The sequence below is a fragment of the Spodoptera frugiperda genome, chromosome 20, assembly GCF_023101765.2.
Source record: "Spodoptera frugiperda isolate SF20-4 chromosome 20, AGI-APGP_CSIRO_Sfru_2.0, whole genome shotgun sequence".
Lineage (NCBI taxonomy): Eukaryota > Metazoa > Arthropoda > Insecta > Lepidoptera > Noctuidae > Spodoptera > Spodoptera frugiperda.
Genome location: NC_064231.1, coordinates 4,117,506 through 4,139,192, shown reverse-complemented (window position 1 = coordinate 4,139,192; position 21,687 = coordinate 4,117,506). Strand labels below are relative to the sequence as shown.

General features: G+C 36.0%; 2 protein-coding genes across 3 annotated transcripts; both read left to right on the top strand.

Annotated features, from left to right (window-relative positions):
• The first annotated feature begins 977 nt into the window (after positions 1-977).
• Positions 978-1,996, top strand: LOC118262099 (uncharacterized). The gene has a single exon (XM_035573217.2). The coding sequence runs from the start codon at positions 1,084-1,086 to the stop codon at positions 1,873-1,875; it is 792 nt and encodes a 263-aa protein (XP_035429110.1). The 5' UTR covers positions 978-1,083; the 3' UTR covers positions 1,876-1,996.
• Positions 1,997-4,120: 2,124 nt separating this feature from the next.
• Positions 4,121-21,248, top strand: LOC118280524 (interferon-related developmental regulator 2). 2 transcript variants are annotated; one of them, XM_050701498.1, is made up of 11 exons: positions 4,121-4,413; positions 7,947-8,066; positions 11,243-11,329; positions 11,769-11,939; positions 17,496-17,743; positions 18,123-18,221; positions 18,422-18,529; positions 18,807-18,989; positions 19,326-19,532; positions 19,868-20,086; positions 20,229-21,248. In XM_050701498.1, exons 1-11 carry the CDS (start codon positions 4,383-4,385, stop codon positions 20,313-20,315), a joined length of 1,560 nt encoding a protein of 519 aa, XP_050557455.1. In that variant the 5' UTR covers positions 4,121-4,382; the 3' UTR covers positions 20,316-21,248. The 2 variants fall into 2 exon arrangements, with proteins under 2 accessions (XP_050557455.1, XP_050557456.1); XM_050701499.1 differs by lacking the exons at positions 11,243-11,329; positions 11,769-11,939 and having other exon boundaries at positions 4,123-4,413.
• The last annotated feature ends 439 nt before the right edge of the window (positions 21,249-21,687 follow it).

Below are 21,687 nucleotides of genomic sequence, written 5' to 3'. Positions count from 1 at the left end.
ACCTTACATGTCTTACGTTATGAGTCAGCAGTGTATAGCGTGACTAGACTGACGAGACGGTACGTCACCTAATAGGTAGACAGTAAACAACTGTAACTGCTAGGGACAGTTCTCAGTATCACACCTAGATTAATGGACAATTACTGCCTGTCAGTCTTTGAAAACAGCAGTTGCATTAATTATTATGTTGCTGCTAACTTACTTAGCAGTTATTATTTTGCTGAGCAACTAAATAAAGCATAATTTCAACGTTAATCAGGACTATTCTAAGAAAATCTCGGTACGACGGATATCTGCCATTTTATTTGTTCATAAGTCTCATTTGGCAAAATTGGATGACACATTCTGTGCGTAACTCGCCAAGAGCCAAGCAGGAGGTGCCTGTAACCCGTCACCGTGCCGCGGCGCAACATTTTTTTTTTTCTTGCTATGGTGCAATCGACCCCTGTTTACATTACAATTTTATTTCGCAATATTATTGTTGTACGCTCATGAATAAAGTTGCGATTAACATTTCTTGAATTGTGTAATACAAAGAAAAGACCTGGGAATATCAATTTTGAATCACTGCGATAATTTCATATTGTTTGTAAATCTTTGTTCTGTTTCAAAAGGTTGTTTTGGTCATCGATAATATTTTTACATCGATAAGTCATACTTGAGCACGATGTTTGGGCGCGTATCTATAGGAATGACATTGCATAATATTAAAACTGTTCGTGGTAATTGGAAACTAATTCAAAAATTAAATAATAGTTCACCTTTGGCTCGAGAATATTGTTACATTCAATATTTCAATTAATTAATGAAATGACAACGTCATTTAAATTAGTAGGGAGAAGGGGCGAGCCCTTACAATAATACCCATCATCAGGCGGGTGTATTCCACCACCCCATAGAAACCAATTTGTCTATGAATTAAATTTCGTGAAAAAAAATACACTATTGTCAATGAGGGATTCGTTTATCTGTCCAACGGTTAAGTGTCGGAGTTTAATAAACTGTTTAATTAAGAGCGTGTTAGCGGCGCTGGGTTAGGTTAGGGCGAAAGCGCAGTGCGAGTTGCGCGCGCGTCCCGGCATCATGCTGGTGCTGGCGTTGCTCCTTACGTCGTGCGCGGCCGCCCGCGCCAGGAACTTCAACATCACATACCTCCATGTACCTCAGGTCGTACCTGCACACCAAAAGGAGATCGAAATCGAGTGTCGATACGATGCTAACTTTACTATACTCAGCTGGTTCAAAGGCTCTCACGAATTCTTCAGATATCGCCCTGGCATAACACCTAGCACTCGTTCTTTCCCCATCCTCGGGGTGGGAACGATAGAATTGCTGGCCTGCGGTCCTTCCTTCTGCCACCTGAAGTTGGGATCCTTAACTTCGGAGGCGAGCGGGTTGTACAGATGCGACATTGAGAGGGACGTGCCTCCATACAAGTTTGCTACCAAGACGGCTCATATGGAGGTTCACGGTGAAGGACATCGAAGGCCGTTACTGGAAGGTTTGGCTGAAGAGTACAGAGACGGAGACATGATACAGGCGTACTGTCGTGCGTCTCCGGACTCGGAAATCCGCTGGTACATTAACGGGAAGGAATTGGAAGATATGCGAGGGTCTATGAATATGAAGAAGAAGAGTTCTCGGTATATTTTCATGGGGGTGCCGCCGAGGATATCAGTGCAGTGCGCGGAGTTTAGACAGGACAGGGTGTACGGGTCAAAGGAGCACAAAGCTTCGTGGAGTGAGATCGGGCAGATGAGCCAAGAACCACCTAAAGCGAAAAACAATGCGAATGTAACCAAAGGCCGTTTAGGATTACTGAGTGTAATATTGGATATATTCATTGGATATATTGTTTTATGCGTAACGTTGTAAATCATGTTCCTCTTATGTTTATAGTTGATTCCAGTGAAGAGTATTAATATTTTGTCGATACGTGTGTGTTATGGCAGTGCAATGTATGTAGAGTTACGATTAAATGATGTTATTTAAATGATATCCTTATTTATTTATGTGTTAAAAAATCCTACGGTTATTGAATGAAACCGATGCAAGCGATATGGAAGTCAGTTGTCACTGTTGCTATTCCTATTAAAACCAGTTAATCCTGTCGGCTATCCTAACATCACATGAGGGTTAAAAATCCAATAAGCACCTGCAAATAATTAGCACTTCTCCAATCAAGTAGTTAGTCTAGTAGATATTTTTATTATTGACTGCTCGGTTGGTACGGTGGCTGGGTAACCTGCTGCCACGCAACGCGTAGCGGATTAGATTCCCGCACGGAGCAACTCTTTGTGTTATCCTCAAATTGTTGTATCGGATCTAAGTGTCAAGTGTATGTTTATAAACACACCCACGACACAGCAGAAAATCCTAGTGTGGGACAAACTTTTTTTTAAATATTAGGTACCCAGACCCACTTACTATCAAATCGCATTACCTTTTATCACAAACTAAATGCTATTTAACACTTGTCTACTAAGAGTAGAAAACTAAATTGAATGGGATTGGCTTAATTTTTAAAAGCAGCTACCGGCTCTGTTGCCTAATACATAGTTGGTGATCTACAGAAAGAACATACTTGTTTTTAAAGGCCGGCAACACACCTGTGGCTCCTCTGGTGTTGCGGGTGTCCATGAGCGACGCTGATCGCTTACCATAGCTTACCTACATTTGCCCCCTATTCCATAAAAAAATCTAGCAAGTGGAGACAAAAATCTTAGCTTCTTATGATTAGATGTTTTACTGTTCAAGGTCAAGCTTAACAGGTAAACACGGCATTAAGGCTACTGACTCAGTGTCTGCATTAACCTGTTAGGTATGTATGAACGGGAGCCTAATCAGCCTAACAGCTAAATTATTGCCAGCAATTTATGTTATTGGTATAAGTATGTAAGTACCTAAGAAAATTTGACATAAATGGTAATAAGTACGTAAGTATTCTTTCCATAAAGATCCTAGTTTGTCGAAAGTCTCAGGTTTAATTCTTGAGTCAGTGAAATGAATAAATCAGAATTTTGGGTTACATGGCATTCACTTCGCTCGTATGGTTGTCAGTAAGACTTCTCAGGTTCGAGTCCTTATTCTTTGCGTAAAAATCCTCGTTTGTCGAGAATTCAGGTTCAATTCCTGAGTCAGTGAAAGGAATCAGTCTGAATTTTGGCTTAGCTAGAAGACATTCACTTCGCTAGTAGGTATAGTTGTTCAGTAAGACTTCTCAGGTTCGAATCCTGAATCAAAGAATCTCTGACCAGCATGCTTACAACAATAATAAAAATAAACAACTAACAACAGTAACTTATTTATCCAAATCGGGCATCGAACCCGAAACCCATTGCTTGATAGTTGCAGACACACACACGCAAGCTAGGTATTTTCAATTTATGTAATTAAAACAAAGTCCCAATTTTAACAATAAAAATCTGAACATAACTATTCAGTCTATGTAGCAGTTAACATTTTCCAGAAATATAAATTAATCTATACTTACAGTGAAGCAATTTACAAAAATCCATTCCATGGTTGGAAAACCCATTGTTACTCCTTTGTTGCATGGTTGTTTCACATAGATAATACTTTATCTTAATTTTTCATCGTCAAAAAAATACTGTCAGAAACTTTTTAAAGACAATAAAACTACTTTAATTTTATTTATGTTTAAAGGTGCAATTTTATGCAATTCTTTATTTAATTCATAGAATATTATGACGTTCGGATCTATGTATTGTGCAATATTATTTGTTGATTAAAATTTACACAATGTATGAAATTCGTCTGTCAATACATTTCACAATAATTTTTGTGACTAATACATCGGGTTTCCTTTGAAATGACGCGCGGCAGCTGACTGAGTTACCAGATAAAATATTTTTTATCAAACGGGGGAGAATGAGTAAATATTTTGATACATATTAACAATGTACAAGCTATTTTGATATAGTTTAAAGAATAATATTGTTTGAGTTATATTTAATATAATTAAATGTAGCAGAAAGTTTGTATTTCTTTTAAAGATATTTGTTATATTTTGACGTGCAAACAAATTTTTAACAGGGTGATAATAACTTTATGCACTGGCAACACTAAAAAAAAGATGGCGTAATTTCTACCCCCACCATGAACAAAAAGTGACAGCGCATTGCGCAAAGCGGGGAGTTTATAGTGTGCATGTTACTCGGTTAAACATGTTAAAAAGTTTTTCGGAAATTTTAGTTTTATGTTATATTCCGTGCCCCGATTGTTCAACAAGAACTGATATATTGAACTTTTCTCCATCTTGATTAAGTGACATACGTAGTTAAAATAAATACATAGTGAATATCTAATTATATAAAATAGAGTCTATTGTAAGTAATCGTTCGAAAAAAACATCATCCACAATGCCTAAAGGAAAGAAAAAAGGAAAATACGGTAAGTTTTGATTAATTCTAGTGTAAAGAGTTTGGTTATGTGGTGTGTGGAGCTCGGGTTCCGCCAAGAATGAGATCACGCGGCGACCTTGTGGCGACGGACTTTCCGCGGGACGTAGTGACGTTTACGTATATTTGTTCACGGTCGCAATACTGGGTGCCAACAGCCTGAAGGCTGCTAAGTCACCATATGTTTAGGTTTTAATCTTTCGAGAAATAATTCCGGGGTTTCGCAAGGCCCGTGTTGTATCGCAGCGCAACCTTTACTTTCACGTTTCATAACGTTGCAATGACCACATGTCAGTTTCAATGTGGTCACGCTTTGTCTACAGACGCAGGCAGAGTGATTGCGGTCTGACATTTGGTTTATTTATCGAAATGATAGTGATGGCCTTGCTAAAAATATTAGATTGTACATTACATAATTTTACATAATGATTTACTTCCTAGTGTAGAAAATACCATGTTTATTTGGCTTGCTCATTAAAATGTAGCAATATTGCAATACAGTTATGTTTGTCATTGAAGAATGCTCAATGAGATATCATCTGAATCCCTTTTGTCACCTAACACACCTTGTGTAATTCTAAGAACATTTATTTTATCTCCAAGACCTCTGCATGAACAATCAAATAAAAAAATATAATAGCTCTGAACCCACACCACATATTTTGTATGAATCTAAATAAACATTGAGTCAAATTTTGCATAATAATATTCAATAAAAACCATATCTCTAGACATTAAACAAGAGCAAGAGACCAAACCAAAGATTCCATTGCACTGAATAGTTAGAACACAATATATTCTAAACTATATAGGTATATACTAAGGAAATTAATGTACAGCCTAAAGAATTTACTTTATAAAATAATTTTCCCAAAAGTTGTGTACCTACTGCCAACAATTCGTCATTGTTGTTGGAAAAATATTATGTAAACATTGGTTGGCTGTATGCTGTATACAATAATTTTCAATGTCACTTTACATTATGTCATAAGCTAAGCTTGGCAACAGATCTATTATTAACTACCTATATGTTTAGTATTCTCTCTATAAAGCTACAAATTGAAGGCCTTTGCAACCTTTACATACTGGTATCATATTAAATCCTGTATTATGGAGATATCTTAGTATTCTTGAAACCTTAGTTACTATATTTTTTACTGTAATTAACTATAATATTTATTTGCAATTCTCAGTTAGAAAGCATGAATTTAATAAAAATACTTAAGTAAAAGTGGAGAACATAATTATATCATTAATTTCTCATTATACTTAATTACATATTTAATATTTACCTAGTTACTTATTTGTGAATGTTTATTAACCATAATTACTGCCACACTCAGAGACAATTATTACTTAAACTATTCCTCAGTAACGATCTTGTCCCGAAAACAATTGCTAAGGACTGGGTTAAGTATACAAAGTATCCATTTGTCGACTTTGAGTATGGCAGTAAGATAAATATTCATGACTTGATAGTCAATTTAAAATATGCTATGGTAGTATAATATCTAAGCAATTTTATTTTGAAGCATCTATTCAGCCTCAGCCATTTTGTTTACCAACAACAGAGTACCCAAATGTTTGTTGGTAAACACAAAATGGAGGCATCCACATGGTATATTTTTTGTGGCAGTACCTTAGAAGGTTGGATTGCTTATAAAAAAAAAATGCTTTTCTTTGGTGTGAAGGACTCAGGGCAGACCATTTTTTTTATCAAATCTGTACCTTTCCTTGGTTTTGTATACAAACTTTTTTGTTTATCATTGTGAGCCATTTTGAACTACACCTTGCAAGCATAACAAAAGAATTGGGTTCTTAGTTACATTGTTCTAATACAGTAAAGTTACTACAATGTACAATGTATTATCAAAATTTGTATTGTATAGTAATAATAACATCAAATCATGAAATGGTAAAGTTTACCCTAGAATACTAGCATTCAACTGTACCTTTAAAAAAAGATTTCAATATCTCAAATACTATTGCACTTATATACCTTATGAAACTGTTGTATGTCTCGAAAGAGCTCCACTGACAGTGATTTGACAAGCGATATGGCTGTGATACACCGATAAATAATAGCAAATTGTCTGCTGCATTGAATCAACGAAGGTTAGGTCTCTTCGGTTAATCATAGACCTAGAATGTTCATGATTTGTCTCAACACGTCTAATTGAATGATCACAGTTCACAGTACAGTCTAATAATACAGAAGGTTAGTAATGATGTAACAATTAGATGGAGAAACATTAAGCGTTGAACTACTGACACACTTGAGACCCCAACAAGAATGTTAATGTTGTTGTGTTTATGTGTTATAGTTACATTGCTCATTGAAATTCTAAGTGAACGTGCCTTCGGAATAAATAGCTTGAAAAGTTTTAAATATTAGGTTCAATTTCAGAAGTTAATATTCAGACTTGATCTGTATACAAATAACTTCATCAAAATTAAAAAATAAATGTTTTCGTAGAGCTCTAGAAACAATTTTACATTTCCTAATTTTCTCCCAAAGTATTGAACGACCTTGTATTTCCTAATTGAAGTGGTTGCAAGCATAAACGACTTAACAGCATTTTAATGGCGCACTGCCGCATAAATCCATACTTCGAACATAATACTGCAACAGCTTTATATGGCATTCAAGGACCTATTCAAATGAGGCCAGTATAAGTCCTTGTAAGTGCCAAGGTGATTGCAGTTACATGTTATAGGTACTTAGTTTACATTTGCAATGGCAGGTCGACGCTATTGAAACCTTGTATTGCGGTATACGTTTGTCCAATCGAACGCACGCAATGTAAATCATTACACTTGTTACAATACTAGTGTAGAGATTAAAATTAAATAGCCTTTGTGATTTTAATAATCAAAAACAACAATTATCGTCTAAAGCTTTACTAAAGAAACTTAAATTAACAGAACCATTAGTTATCAGCGACATTTCCTGACTTAATACAAGTTTACAGTGCTTCTACATTATGGATTTTTACACCAGGAACCCATCTATAGTAACCCCACAACACCCTACTCAAGTTTCTTCAAAATCCGATCGATAATTTCCGAATGCGTATATTGATTTTCGTTCGTGTATACACTTCAATTCTCTTTATTAAAGTTTCGAAATGTAGTTAAATCCAGTAATATTGAAAGGCCTTGGAATCTTCTGGAAACTATCATTAAATCCTGTTTTACACGCTTTTGTCTGATGACGTCAGAACAGGCAGCAACCTCCATTATAGGGGTGTAAACGGACTTTACGTATGACGTCATACATTATATTATTAACTGATGTATTTTTTTTTGATGGAATAGTGGCAAGCAGTTATCAGCATTGCTAACCAAAGGATCTCGGGTCCAATTCCCGAGATGGCTAAAATATTATTAGGCTTATCGATATTCGTAAATCCTCAGTTTGAAATTGTTATTGGTATACCTTGGCCCTTAGAATAGACCCAAAGTTACAAGGAATGAATAGCTATTGTTTTATTTTTTTATTAACCACCTCTTTCATGTTTCCAGAGCACAAAAGAACAGAACAGGCTTACTCTTCAGACGAAGACGCCGGCATAGACATGACCATAGACAACATGTCTGAGACCTCCGCTCAGTCGGACCTTAAGAGCATCCATGATGATCCAGGTATTTATTACTTGTTTATATGATCTATCCACACATATCAAATACTTTAAGATCCTATTTCACAACATCTGATAAGTGTAATTATGAGACGAACAGATAATTTGTCGTCATTTCTATACGATGTGTGTAGTGTTAAATTATCACTTAGTATTAAATGTTGGTTAACCTATAATTGGTGACTGTATAAGTCCAAAACTGACATGTATTTATTGTACTTAATAATCTCTGTACTTATACAGAAGCTGTTGGTAAACCTTTATTAATAAATAAATAATGTGTGTCAAAATATATCTATTTAACTATCAGAAACATACCTTAAATCACTGTACATACTAATTAGGTATGACTAGTAATCAGATATTGTGAGATACGGCTCTAAAAGATATAGAAACCTATATCAATTCAAACCTTTGTCCCATAGGGGTTGAAAACGAAAGTTTCTTTGTTAAAGATATACCAAGAAATTGTGTGTATAGATCTGCCTTCAAATGGAATATTACCAAATTATTGATTCGTATTAGAAGTAAATATCAGCTGCTTTGGTATTCAGTGGCGGCGTAATATGGCTTGGCATCGTTTCTTGACTGTAAATGTAAAGTTGTGCCAAAAGCTTTGTGGCTCAAAGATGTGGTTATGATGATAATAATTACTTCCTATGGTTTCATCTCTTGCTATGGTTCGTTTTTTAAGGGCATGTTTTGAAACCGTGATGAATTTCTTACGATTTGTGAGAGCTCAGGTAGAGCAATGAGATGGCGTATCAGCTGACCAAACAAAAACAGTTCATAAAAAAAAATATTATCCGAATTTGTCTTCTTGACTTTAAACTATAATGCAAAATGATAAGGTTGAAAATGTCCACGCCAACTGCCCATGCAGCAAGACGTCCTAATGTATCACATCTCTTTAAAAACTCGACTTTATTTCAAAACATTAAAGTTTGAAATCTATTAAACAAGTCCACTCTCGCCATCCCTTACGCCGCCACTGTATCGTCGCTAGCTTTTTGTGAAACTGCTTTTATTTTGAATCGAGGAAATACCGTGTCCTATCGATTTTATGGCATAGTACCTAGTATAATGGACAATAGAATTTGAGCCTTAACAGTTACTAAATATGGGCTAAATTGGGTAAAACCCGTGTAATAATAGGGATGTATGTAAAATGTATCAAACAGCTGTGCTGATTCGCCGAGACAGTGAGTACCGTAGCAATAAGTTTGCTATTTCCATGTAGGCAGTAGACCCATAGTCGCCATACCCATAATAATTGTTTTTAATTTTTAGGTGAAGCCATAGCCTTTTTGTGCAGAAGTTGTTATTAGTCCCAAATTCCGGTATGTTATTAATCCCATCCACACTTTTGTCTATATGTCTGGGTTCTATTCCTAGATCTCTAGTGAATTGATCACAAACCCAAATAGAGAATACGCAATAACAGTAGAAATATTGCGTTATTATTACGGCGCATTGTTGTTGTTTGGGTTCGAACCCCACATGAAACATTATAATGTAATCTATAACTAATCATTAAATAGCAACAATGATTAGTTATAATATATTGATGTTATAGAAACTGCTTTAGATTTAATTATTATAACATATTTTATTAATCACTATCGTGGATTCGACATTCAGACGTATGTCCTTGACATTAAGCTTTATTTTGATAATAATTAATTCTGATTGAACAAATAAAAAACTGACTAGCTACTGGATAGTAACTACCAAAACGCAATAGACAACGGATTTGATTATTAAGACTATATGAATGTACTGAAAAACTATGAAACCTTTTTATTATCATATAGCTAAAGTGTTATTTTAGATTGAACGCGCTAATCTCTCAAACTATCTGTGAATTTAATAGTATTATCTCCTTACATATAAGAATCGCGGCATACAACTGAACGGGCAAATATAAATCGATATACCATTTACCCTTGTTTGGACAACATGTAATTTAATCCCTTCGCAGTAGGGGGCGATCGAACCCCCATGTATTGATATCCTACCCTATTGGAGGCTATTTTTAGTCCAAGTACAATTCAGTGGTCATACTATAGGCCACACGACAAGTACTAACAACTATTTTGAATTCCAAAAATGTAACAAGGTACATTTCGTATGTCTATTAATGAAGCTGACTGCTCATTCTTACACCAAAGTACAGTCATTTAGTCATGTCATAAACATAAAAATCATAACCATAGTTGGGTAAAAAATCATTGGTATACACGTACTTCGTTCGGCACGTGAAATAATTAACTAACTATAAAACATTCCATCGGAAACATTCGTATTTAAAATCGATTAATTCCACTCTTATTACTTCGTATAGTTTCATTCGGTAAGGAATTTAATCACTGTATCATACAGTTATTTGTATTTCAGGACTTATCAATTTAATAAGTAATCTATATTATGTATTTTAATGCCAACATTACCCATCTCAATTCCTCAATGGCGTAATCTAGTAGGTCTAAAAGTCACTCCAAGTCACGTGTATTAAATCAATAAAATTATTAGTAAATCGGTACACATTTCTTATGGAATGTAACTGGCATCCACTAATTGCTAAATCCAACCTATCTTAAGTGCCACAACGAAATATTCTTGGTAACTTTGTAAAGCAATAACAATATCGTACTATCTCTCTTTTTAATGAACTTTGTCTCTCATTTCCCGCCTCTAAAGAGATAAAAACTGCAGTTTAAGTACAAATAACTGATAAATATTGAATTTACTTGAAAGACCACGACCGTGTTGTTGGTAGAAGATAAGTAATTAGATTATTCAAGCAACAGTAATCGTTTAAACATTATGTTAAAGGACTAATCGTGCCCCTTAAACCTAAAATAAATTGGTCCTTAATGACTGGTATTTTATCAGGAAACATATTCGCTAATATACTCCCGTGTACTTGACTCGTGCTTAGCTATGTTAATTAGCGCTTGCCTAATTAGACGCTTCTTGCAGTCGAAGTCTAGATGGCGTCTTTAGCAATTTTTTGTCTCAATGTAATCATTGTTTTGAAAGTTAGAGACTCAAGAGTAAGCTAAAACAACTTCATTCATATTTAGTTGGCTAGACAATGTTGGCAGCTAAAGCTAGATGTGCTGCTAGGTATGGCAAGGCAACTTAGGATTACACTGACAACTTCAATATTTTCAACAGGCAACCCAAAGGGCAGGAAGGTCAGAGAAACCAGGATCATATGGAAAAAGACACAAAATAAAGAAATTCTACCAGAGGAACTACAATGTAAAGATCGTTCTATCATGTATAGTAAGAACAATATCGATTTAAGACAATTGCCTCAATTTTAAATGACCTTGAACTTCCTGATGTCTCATTGTGAATTTGTGGCATTAAAGTTTATTATGTTGTATTCATGTTTGCACAAATAATGTTGTTAAAGGAAAAATATTTATAATGCCAAATTAAGTCTGAACAATGTACGCTAATTTGTTTTGTTTTTTCATTATTGATTTCTTTGTTGATTTTTCACTACATTAAAAAATAGATAAATCAAAGTTCAAGATAAAAGCTATCTATCCGATTTATAAAACAAACCAAACAATCGAATAGACAAAGCCCACCTCTAAAATGGCAAAACAGTTCTTATATCGATATTTCACACATATTATTGTTTGTATTCGTTCTTAAAAGACATTGTTAGAATTTGAGTACTGTTCTCCAGGGTCAGAAACACAACGAAACTTTAGATTTGAAGGGCCGAGGCTGTATTTGAAGAAAATTGTGAAGGAACCTGACCCGAAAGAAAAGGAATTAAAGGACCAGCACTTAAATATGTATTATAGACCTCCGTCACCAGAATCGGAAACCGAGATAGATCACAAAGCTTTGAGAGGTCTTTAAAAACTCTTATTACTTGGTTCTAAGGTTCATTTTGCAACGCTCTAAGTTGTCGCTTACTCGCACCAAGCCTTATGTATAAGCACCTCGCTAACATTGCTTGTCAGTTGTCTTGTCCGTCATCATGTCTGTAGCACTCTATTGTCTAAGTCTTTGTTACCGCAACGAAATAATCTTCACTCTCTATCATTCTCTCACGTCATGTTCTCACATTTTCTCTACTCATCCTCCCTTATTTGTTTTAACGCTCTTACTAATGCTGCTCCTATCATACTACCATCACTGTTTAATACTGTTGCATTTATCCTTATAACATCGGTCAGTAAGTACAGATTCAGAGATCAATCACTCCAAAAAACGGTAAGCAAAAACATGGCGCTTAGTAATCAAGCGCCGTGGAAATAACCCACGGCAAACATCGAATTATTGTTATTATGAGGCACGGTACAGAATACAGCTAAAGTATGTACCTATACGTATTTGCAATGTTTCCAGATCTTGGCTATATGTCAATTTTCATACCAGAATATTTTTAGAATATTTCCATGGATCCGCAATCCAAAAATTCCATTCCAGATTGCATATTCCATCAGTTACTGTCTCTTACCACCATACTCAGAGTCATTTAATGGTTACTTAACCCCATCCTTAGCAATTGTTATCGGAACAAAATAGGAATAGTTTAAATAATCATTAAATGTCTCTGAGTGCAGCAGTTAGTTCTCCTTTTTTACAATCAAGTGCGTAGCTTTGAACAATAATCTCCCTAAATCAGATAAGCATCGTCATTAAATCCTATTGCTCAAATAATCCTTCCATATCAATAACTGCAGTGAACCACTATACGACAATCGATAGCGAAGCGTCCAAGTGTTACGTGGAAACTTGGCTGACCTCCTAAACTTAGTTGACCCTGGGTTTAATGTTCCAGTGTAAATAAGAGTATGTTGGCATAACTTTTTTATGATGACCTATATTTCCTTTAATGGGTCCTTACTTTGTCAAGTTAGTTCTTCTATAGTGAACGACTATGCCACTATTATTTCCGTGTTCTTTCTAAATCAGTCTTTATAGTTTCATAGCAGAATTGGTGATAGATACATGTCCTAATAAGGTGTAGTTCTTTTGCTAGTTTTACCACGCGGTCAAAACCAGACACGCTTTAAAATCACACTCCATGCGGTGTTTCTTTTCCTCATTCAAATTATACTAGAATAGACTTGTTCCAAGTATTTGTGCGCGTTATTTTTTGCTATGACTTATTTGCACGGATGTGAAGGTCGTGTCGTTGACCTAAAGAAGGACAGTGACTAATGTTTTGATTACACAGACGTATCGCTATCTGATCCACTTACTTTCAGAGTACTTGCACACAATGAATAGCTTTTATTTCATAAATATCGTCCGTGTTATAACAAATCTCCTGAAGAAACAGGGTTTAGTCCTATCCTTTTTTTTTTGAGGGGGGGAAATGACTTCTCTTGCTAGGGCGAGGCGAGAGGGAGTGACAGACTCTTACTGACTAAAAACCACCCCGTTCCTACCCCTGCTTTTCAAGCCGGAGCCCCGGTAAACCCGCTAGGTAGTCCGCAGCTCCGGATTATTCCTATCCTTAGTTCTCGATCTGCGAATCTGCGAAAAATCTTCCTTAAAATAAATATGAAAACGAACGGTCCGGCTAACAGAAACTGATGTTTAAATATTATAACTGTAAGCAATTCTTCTCTTATAACATCTTGGCTAAATAACACCACCAATCTCGGTACGTTTGCATAAGACTGATAGACCATATTCGAGGGTTTTCCGGGTTATTCGAGTAGTTTCCAAACTCGCTAACTAACAATTAGTTCTACATAGAATCTCGGTATATGTATACAGCCAATCCATTATGTAGGTCTGTTAGTACGTATTGTTATATTGAATCAATATCGTCACACGTGCCACTGGCCACTGAGCATACTGGTTGCTACTGGTGCATAGCTTTATCACATAGATTACGCCTCTATGACGCACGAGTGACATATGTTGCACAATTCGAGGCCAAAATTGATAAAAGAAGTTTCTCTAATTATTATATGAACCCGTTTTAGACTATTTTTACTAAATACAAGTTGGACATAAAATAGCAGTGAATGTTAAAGGAAATTCCACATATTTTACCTTCCCGTAAAAGCCATTTGCCAAAACATAAATAACCAAAACATTGACTTTACATGTAACTTTAGGTAAGGACACAATTTTCCATTACACAAACATAAACAGACGTCATAATATTGGCCAAGATTTTATGTGACGTCGTAAAGCCATTGCGTGGGATCTGTGACGTCACTAGAGATTTATACGTAATACATAACGTAATGTAATGTTCCACCCACGGTTGTCGCTTCACTGCAGAATGACGTATATATGTCCGATACGATAGGTTTTAAAGAATTTTCCAGAGAAAAGTTTCGGCGTGGGAAATGCTCTGTTTTGCGATAGTTTGTAAAGAGTGAAAGGTGTAGCGTTTCTAGAAATAATTTGCAATTGTGTTGGCTAAGTAATTATTTAGAATACAACGTCACGCCTTTTATCTCCGAAGGGGTAGGCAGAGGTACACATTACGGCAAGTAATGCTAATTCAAATTAATGTTTTTTCAGAATACAGACAATTATATTTTCATTTCTTCTGTATGACACTGACATAGAAGTAACTATCATAGTCATTAACACCTTTTCGAACAAGTGTAACAAATAAGTCCACAGTTTAATGTTAATTTAATTGAGTTCTATTCACACTAGAATTATATTCACGTGGTAACAAAAATTACTAGATAAATCGATAGGTTACTATGCAAGCACTTATCAGCGAGGAGATAATGCGCTCTTGTATCTTTACGTACAAAAAAATGTCAAAAATTCATTCCTCGAATAAGAAATTGGTTAAATATGTTACTATTTGACCGCGATTCCTGAAAATAGTACAATTCAACACAGTAAAGCCATATCCGTTCTATTCCCGTAAACTTCGAGAAATGCTCTACTAGTTTCAAGCCACCCCGGGACTCATATTTTAGTAGCGAGAGATAGCCAACATTCAGCCAGCTTTATAGTACTAAAGGATTTAAATTCAAGTCACATGTCAATATTACTCAATAATTTTACACGTGTGTGCAGTAAAAAACGTGTTTCCGCACGTTTTGTGCATTCGATATACATAGTCGCCGAGTTATCGCCGAGTTCCTTTCCTAAACTAATGCAATTTTTCCCCTATCAGAGCCCGTAATTTTACGCTTAATGACATTCTTCGCGTGATATTCAGGTCAGCTTAGTAATAAATGTTTTGTTGTTTATCGCATTTTGTATATTATCAACTAAATGACATTCCTAATTAAAAATATCGGGTATTGCAGAGTCATTAGCAAGCGTAACATACATTTCACTACCTCTTTTATTTCTAAGAAAAAATTGTATTTGACTAAGAACTTAAAAAATTTAAAATTAACAACGTTCTGACGCAATTATTCGATATTTGTACGTAAACGTCGAAGATTGCTGTAACTTTTTAGATAAGGTGAAGGTTGAAATCTTTTTAGTTTTTACATTAAGCAAAATAATTGCACTGAGACCTGAACTATACCATAATTTAGGTTGGAAGTTAATACGTATAGAGTAAATGTTTAAATTGCGTATACACCATGACAAAATAGCAATCAGCTTCTTAATAAATCTCAAAATCTTTTCCAAAGATTATCTTTCACCAACATTAAAACTAACGTAACATATGTTAAGTTTGATCTTTATGTAGTTCCTATATCGGGCGCTGCCAAGGTTATCAACAACTAATTTGATAAGTTTGCCCACCTCGCCACTGACCTTGGAGGCAACAACACCTATATTGGATAGTGATTCGCGATATACAACGTTCCGTGTGGAATATTTTTCAGTTCGGAGCTAATAAAACAAAAACGTGACTCGTTTTCAGAAGTTGATTCAAGTTACACAACCTCTTACTTATGATCTTACGTAATAAATTGTAATAAAGCTTGTTTTCGCTTGAGGATAAAAGTTATATTTCAAAGTCAAATTACATTCAATTAAAGGGTACGTTGAAACGTCAGTATAAAGTTTTCCATTATTTAAAGTAAACTGCTCATTCCACAGTTGAGATTCGTATTGAGAAAAACGAACAAGAAACTCCATGACTACATACATTCCCTTGCTTATTATCCTTATAACTGAGAAATGTTTAATTTACTTCTGGAATTAGGATTTCAAAATTCAAATTGAGAGATTAAAACGTTCAATCAAAGAATTCAGCTTCAGAAAAATTGACTACTAATTTTTGTACACACCTATGATTGTAACAAATCACTTTGCAAGTAGAGTTTATCATTACGACATGGAACGGAGGCGTGTTCAACATTTTATCAACTTCAAATGTTCCTAGTATCGCGGTATCATATCATTAGACTGTCGTTATCATTTAACTACAAAATTTGTGTTATATTTTGTAACACTTATCATAAATATTAATAAACAAAAACTAGTTTTGTATTGACATACAAACTTATATTCCTTTTATTACGATAGCAATTAGAATTCATTTCAAGTTATTTAAATGGCTAAAAACTGGTCTAGGTTTTATAGTTTCGGTGGCCAAAATCGATGTATTTTTTTTAACGTTGATAAGTCTGCGTTTGGCCACCAACCCGCTTACTACCAGGATGTATATACTATTTATTTGGATATAGACTTAGTAAGTATTTTTCTATTATAACTGCAATATCTTGCCTTTTTATTATAAAACAATGAATATTAATATCTAAAAGTAGGTTTACAATATTAATAACTATCTCCACGAGGTTGCAAAGGAAAATCGACCTTGACACACAGTAATGTAGTTAATTTTATAATGTACACAAGTATAATCGTTCTCTTATCTTAGTAGCAATACACGGGCTTCATTTAGATTACAATGTAAGGAGAATTACATAAATAAATAGTAGCTATTGTTCTATGTAATAAGTATTATGTAATACATAATTAAAACGTTTGTTTTACACGTCATACATAACATAAATGTGTAGTCTATACCAGCCTATGAATGGTAACTTATCTACAATTCCATATTCCGCCTTCTCTTTGTGATGCACTTATTATGGTCGATTACTACAAATGGTAATATGTTATTTGTCACTATGATAAGTATGATGCAACAGCAGACCGCACATATGGTGGATATGACGCTTTTATCCATAACTTATCACTTTTGTGACGTGGCAGGAAGTATATAATATCGGTGGTGTAATGTACATTCTAGGCATGTACAGTACATAAGATATTTAACGATAGGATAGATTTTAAGGCTAGGCTAAAAATTGAAGGCTGTATTATTTCATCATCATTAAAAGAAATGCTTTGCCAATAGAGATGGTAAACTATATCATCCTCTAATCTTCAATTTAAAGCAGTTTCACAATGAATTTTGCTTGCATATTTTCCGTCATCATCCCTATTAATATGATCTTCTTATAGTCACACAATTTAACCTTTATACTATCTTCCACAGAGAGCGAAATCCAAGAGAAATTCGAAGAGAAGGTGCTAGAACTGATTGAGTCGCTGAACGCTCGCGCTAATGCGGCGCGTGCTACAGCGTTCGTATCGCTGCGTGCAGCGCTGCAGCGGCGTGCACTGGACGGCCTGTTGTCCTCGCACCGCGCTACATTGGCTGACCATGTGTCCAGAGCCCTGCGACGAGGAAAGGATGGGGAGAAAAAGGCTGCAGCTGCTATTGCACCGTTGCTGGCTTTACAGGTTAGTAGTCAGAATCATATGGTCCTATAACATACTAGTTTAAAGAGATACCATTCCGAGCTGCAATGATTTTCTTTAGTATCGGTAGAGTATTTAGAAATTAATCCATTACACATTCTGGGTTAATAATCGGATGAGATAAGATAATTATTACATATTATATATCACTTACATAAGAAAATTACATAAATACAATTGTATAATTAAATTACAGACCATTAGTTACTTTCTACAAGTTGATCTAAAATGGACAGTTGATCTGATGTTTTTCCAAACATTAAGTCTGATCTGATACCATTCTCAAATGTAATGTAATGTTTTAAAACATCAATCTGTACTGTAATAAATGTACTAAACATTGTTATAATTGTATTCACAGATTGGAGAGGAAGGCACAGAAGAATTCGTTCGCGAAGTTCGGCCCGCTCTCATTGCTGCCTGCACAGACAAATCCGCTTCCCTCGACACACGCACTGAGGTAAATACTACAACATGACGAGAATTTTGTTGAATAAACTGAATTATTGTTTTGTAATAAACCAAATAAGCCACACTATTCAAATTTTAAGTCAAAATAAGATTTTTTGTACAAATAATTTTAGTCACAGTACAAATACATTTGTCTTTACCAAAGATTTTCGGATGCTTTATTCCTAATGGTATTTGTTTCTTTTACAGTGCTGTTCATCTCTGGCTGTGCTCTGCTACTTAATGGAAGACGACCTCACCGAGATCTTAGAGGTCATGCGCATGTACGAGACCATCTTCAGTGGTAGCTACCTCAAGGTGAATAAACTTTGTTGTTACTGTTGTATTTTTATTTGTCTATTAAAAGTCTTTTCTTGCTGAGTCATTGACTGTTAACAAAGCAAGTTGAAATATGGCCTGTATGTTTCTTTGACTTGTTAGGAAAAAACTGAGCATTTTCCAAAACTGTCATGATATTGTTGTCTGAATGAAGTAACAGCTAGAATATGCATAGTATTTTATTTATAAGCAGGTGTAGTATTGCATCTATATGTACCTAAATGGCAATATATTGATTGTTATTGTACGTCCCCAGGGCGACGGCAGCGTGAAGGTGTCTGGCGCGGCGGTGGAGGAGGGCGCGTGGCACGCGGCGGCGCTGGACGCCTGGAGCCTACTGCTGCCGCTACTGTCGCCCGGACACGCGCTGCAGCTGCTCACCAACCAGGCGCCGTCCTTCGCCAGGCTCGGGGACTTACTCGAAGCTGTCTCACTTGAGGTGAGGATACATTACGTACCTACATCAATGTATACAATTGGTGGAAGCTATAGAACGACGTCCACTTACATGAACTTCTCTAACTTTTATTCCATTTATTGTATTTGGTCATATAAGCAAGCTGGTATGGAGTATACACTGATCTAAACATCTGGTATTTATTTCTAACATCCCCTTTACACATTACATTACTACTTTTTGTAACCCCTCTCATTATTCTCATAACATGTTCTTAACTACTTTCATCGTATTTTACATTCAAACCAAATATAACACAGAAACCAGTATTCAGCTTTCAACCTAAACTTATTACATATAAACAATTGCTTATTCCAGGTCCGTATGGCGGCGGGTACAGCGTTAGCCATCGCTTACGAGGCGGTGACGGACGAGGACGGAGCCACCGAGCCTGCCATCACGGCGCTGGTGGACGCCATGTTGCCGCGGCTCAGTGAACTCGCGCGCGACTCGCACAAATTCCGCGCCAAGCGAGACCGCAAGCTGCAGCGTGCTACTTTCCGAGACATTCTCAAGTACTTTGAGGTACGTGTAGTATCTATTTTGCTGAGTTTTCTGTAATTTACCTTAGTGTTGAGTTTTTAACTAGATTTGGCTGATAAAAAGTCAGTATTTCGCAAAGGGTGGTTGCCATTTGCAATCCACAGTGTACGAAAAAGCTGCGATAGACAGTCTTATTACACATAACCGGCCACGCCAACTTAGTTGCCTACTATTGTTAAACGAGATACGATTACCGTTTAGAATTTATTGGTTTTGTGTTTTTCAATATTGTCTTTGAACCGTCAAGACAGAAGAAAGTGCATAAACTAGGATTTTTTTGTGGGAGAGACAGTTTCTATAACAAGGTTTATTTCCAGGAGGGAGAGGTCCCGAGTATGTCGGTCCGCGTGGGAGTCGAGACAGCATCTTGGTCGTCGTGGTCGGGCGCGGCGTCGTACGGCGCGCTGGCCGCGGCGCTGGGCGGCGCGCTGCAGGCGCTGGCCCCGCGCTCGCTCGTACTGCGCGCCGCGCTCGGCCTCTCCGACGTACTGCCGCAACCCATGCAGCTCGCCCACAAACAGAGCAAGCTCGAACGGGTATGTAACATACGCTCATACTAATACTCATAAACGTATTCTTCAAAAAGTTATGTATTCGAAAATAATACACTTTTTTAAACTTTAATATTCGGTCCGTAGTAGTGTCTTCATACTTATAATATTTACTTTGTATTTGCAGCACCTACAAAACAACGCGGCGTGCAAGGCGCGTACACTGGCACGCAAGAAGAACAGAGACAAGCGTTCCGCGGCGCTCGCCATGTGAACAGTCCCCCGCACCCCGCCGCCTGTCCCCTGTAACCCGCACGGTTCATCACTCGACATCTTTCGGTTTAGTTAGAGCTTAGTTTAACGCTAGCAACCGTCAATTGGACGCCTTACCTAGTAGTGTCACCGCCGGCGGCAGTAGAACCAGCCCCTTACATAAACAGGCTGCGTGGCCGCCGGACGATGTGAGAGGTTCGTGTTAGGTTAAAGTAGGCTAGTTGTTAACCAAAGAAATTCGTATTATTTTGAAAATACAAGTTGGAACCGTCTATTTCGAGGCATCTCGTCGATTTAATTGTATTTCTCTCTCACTACCCAGCACCATCTCGGTCGATCCTTTACGGTGTTGATGTGTTTTAAAATTGATATTATTGCGATCGATGTTTTCATATCATTTTGTATAATAGAACATTTAATTCTTACTCCATGCCTTGGTGGTCTGGTGGTACTCCATTCCGAACTGATACTGCCGGCACATAGAACTTAAATGTTGCTATTTTTTAGTTAAATATTTTACTTTAATTATACTTATGTTATATTATTGATAATTTTGTATTTAAATTGACCGTTTGTGTGTTAATATAGATTACAATATAATTTATTAGGTTAATGTGTCACTGCATTGATTGTTTTACTTTCAATGAAACTATGTATTGGTAAAATCAAGTTGTGAAGTAAGGGCGATTATATTAAAGATTTTTAAAAGGAATATTTTCTTTGACTTGTGCTGTTCGTACGAACATCTCGTATTTTATGTATATGTGAGTCGTATGTGTATCCGCGAGAGGATGAATGCATCACAGTGCAATTCATATGTTTATATATAAAGATTCTCTATAAATATTATTTTAATTATAATTCGTTTCAGGTCCCTGCATGTGTAACATATAAGATAAACGAAATGTTAAAATAATATTTATTACGAGAACCATGTTTTTGTTTTATTTGAGAAATCCCTCTACAAAACACACGCAAGTATACACAGATAATACGAATCTGATATTCCCACCCACCTCATCCTTGGTAACATAACACAGTTCCGTAATCATCTACACTGGGGCCTTTGGGCCTCCTCTACGTAAGAAATTTTAAGTTAGAAATACTGGCATGGACACCCTCCATTGGCGGCGCTGATCGATTACCATCAGGTGATCCGTCTGCTCGTTTGCCCCCTGTTTCATTCAGTTAGAAATGAGATTGACAAAAATGTTATTTGGTATCAAGGTCAAGAGGTAAATCTTCATACACCTACAATTCTTTCCGAAACCTATATAGAAGTAAAATAAACTGAGTTTAATTATAATAATTAATTAATTTCTACTGAGTCTATTGTTTTTATATGTGATTACAACCTTTTTAAATATATATAG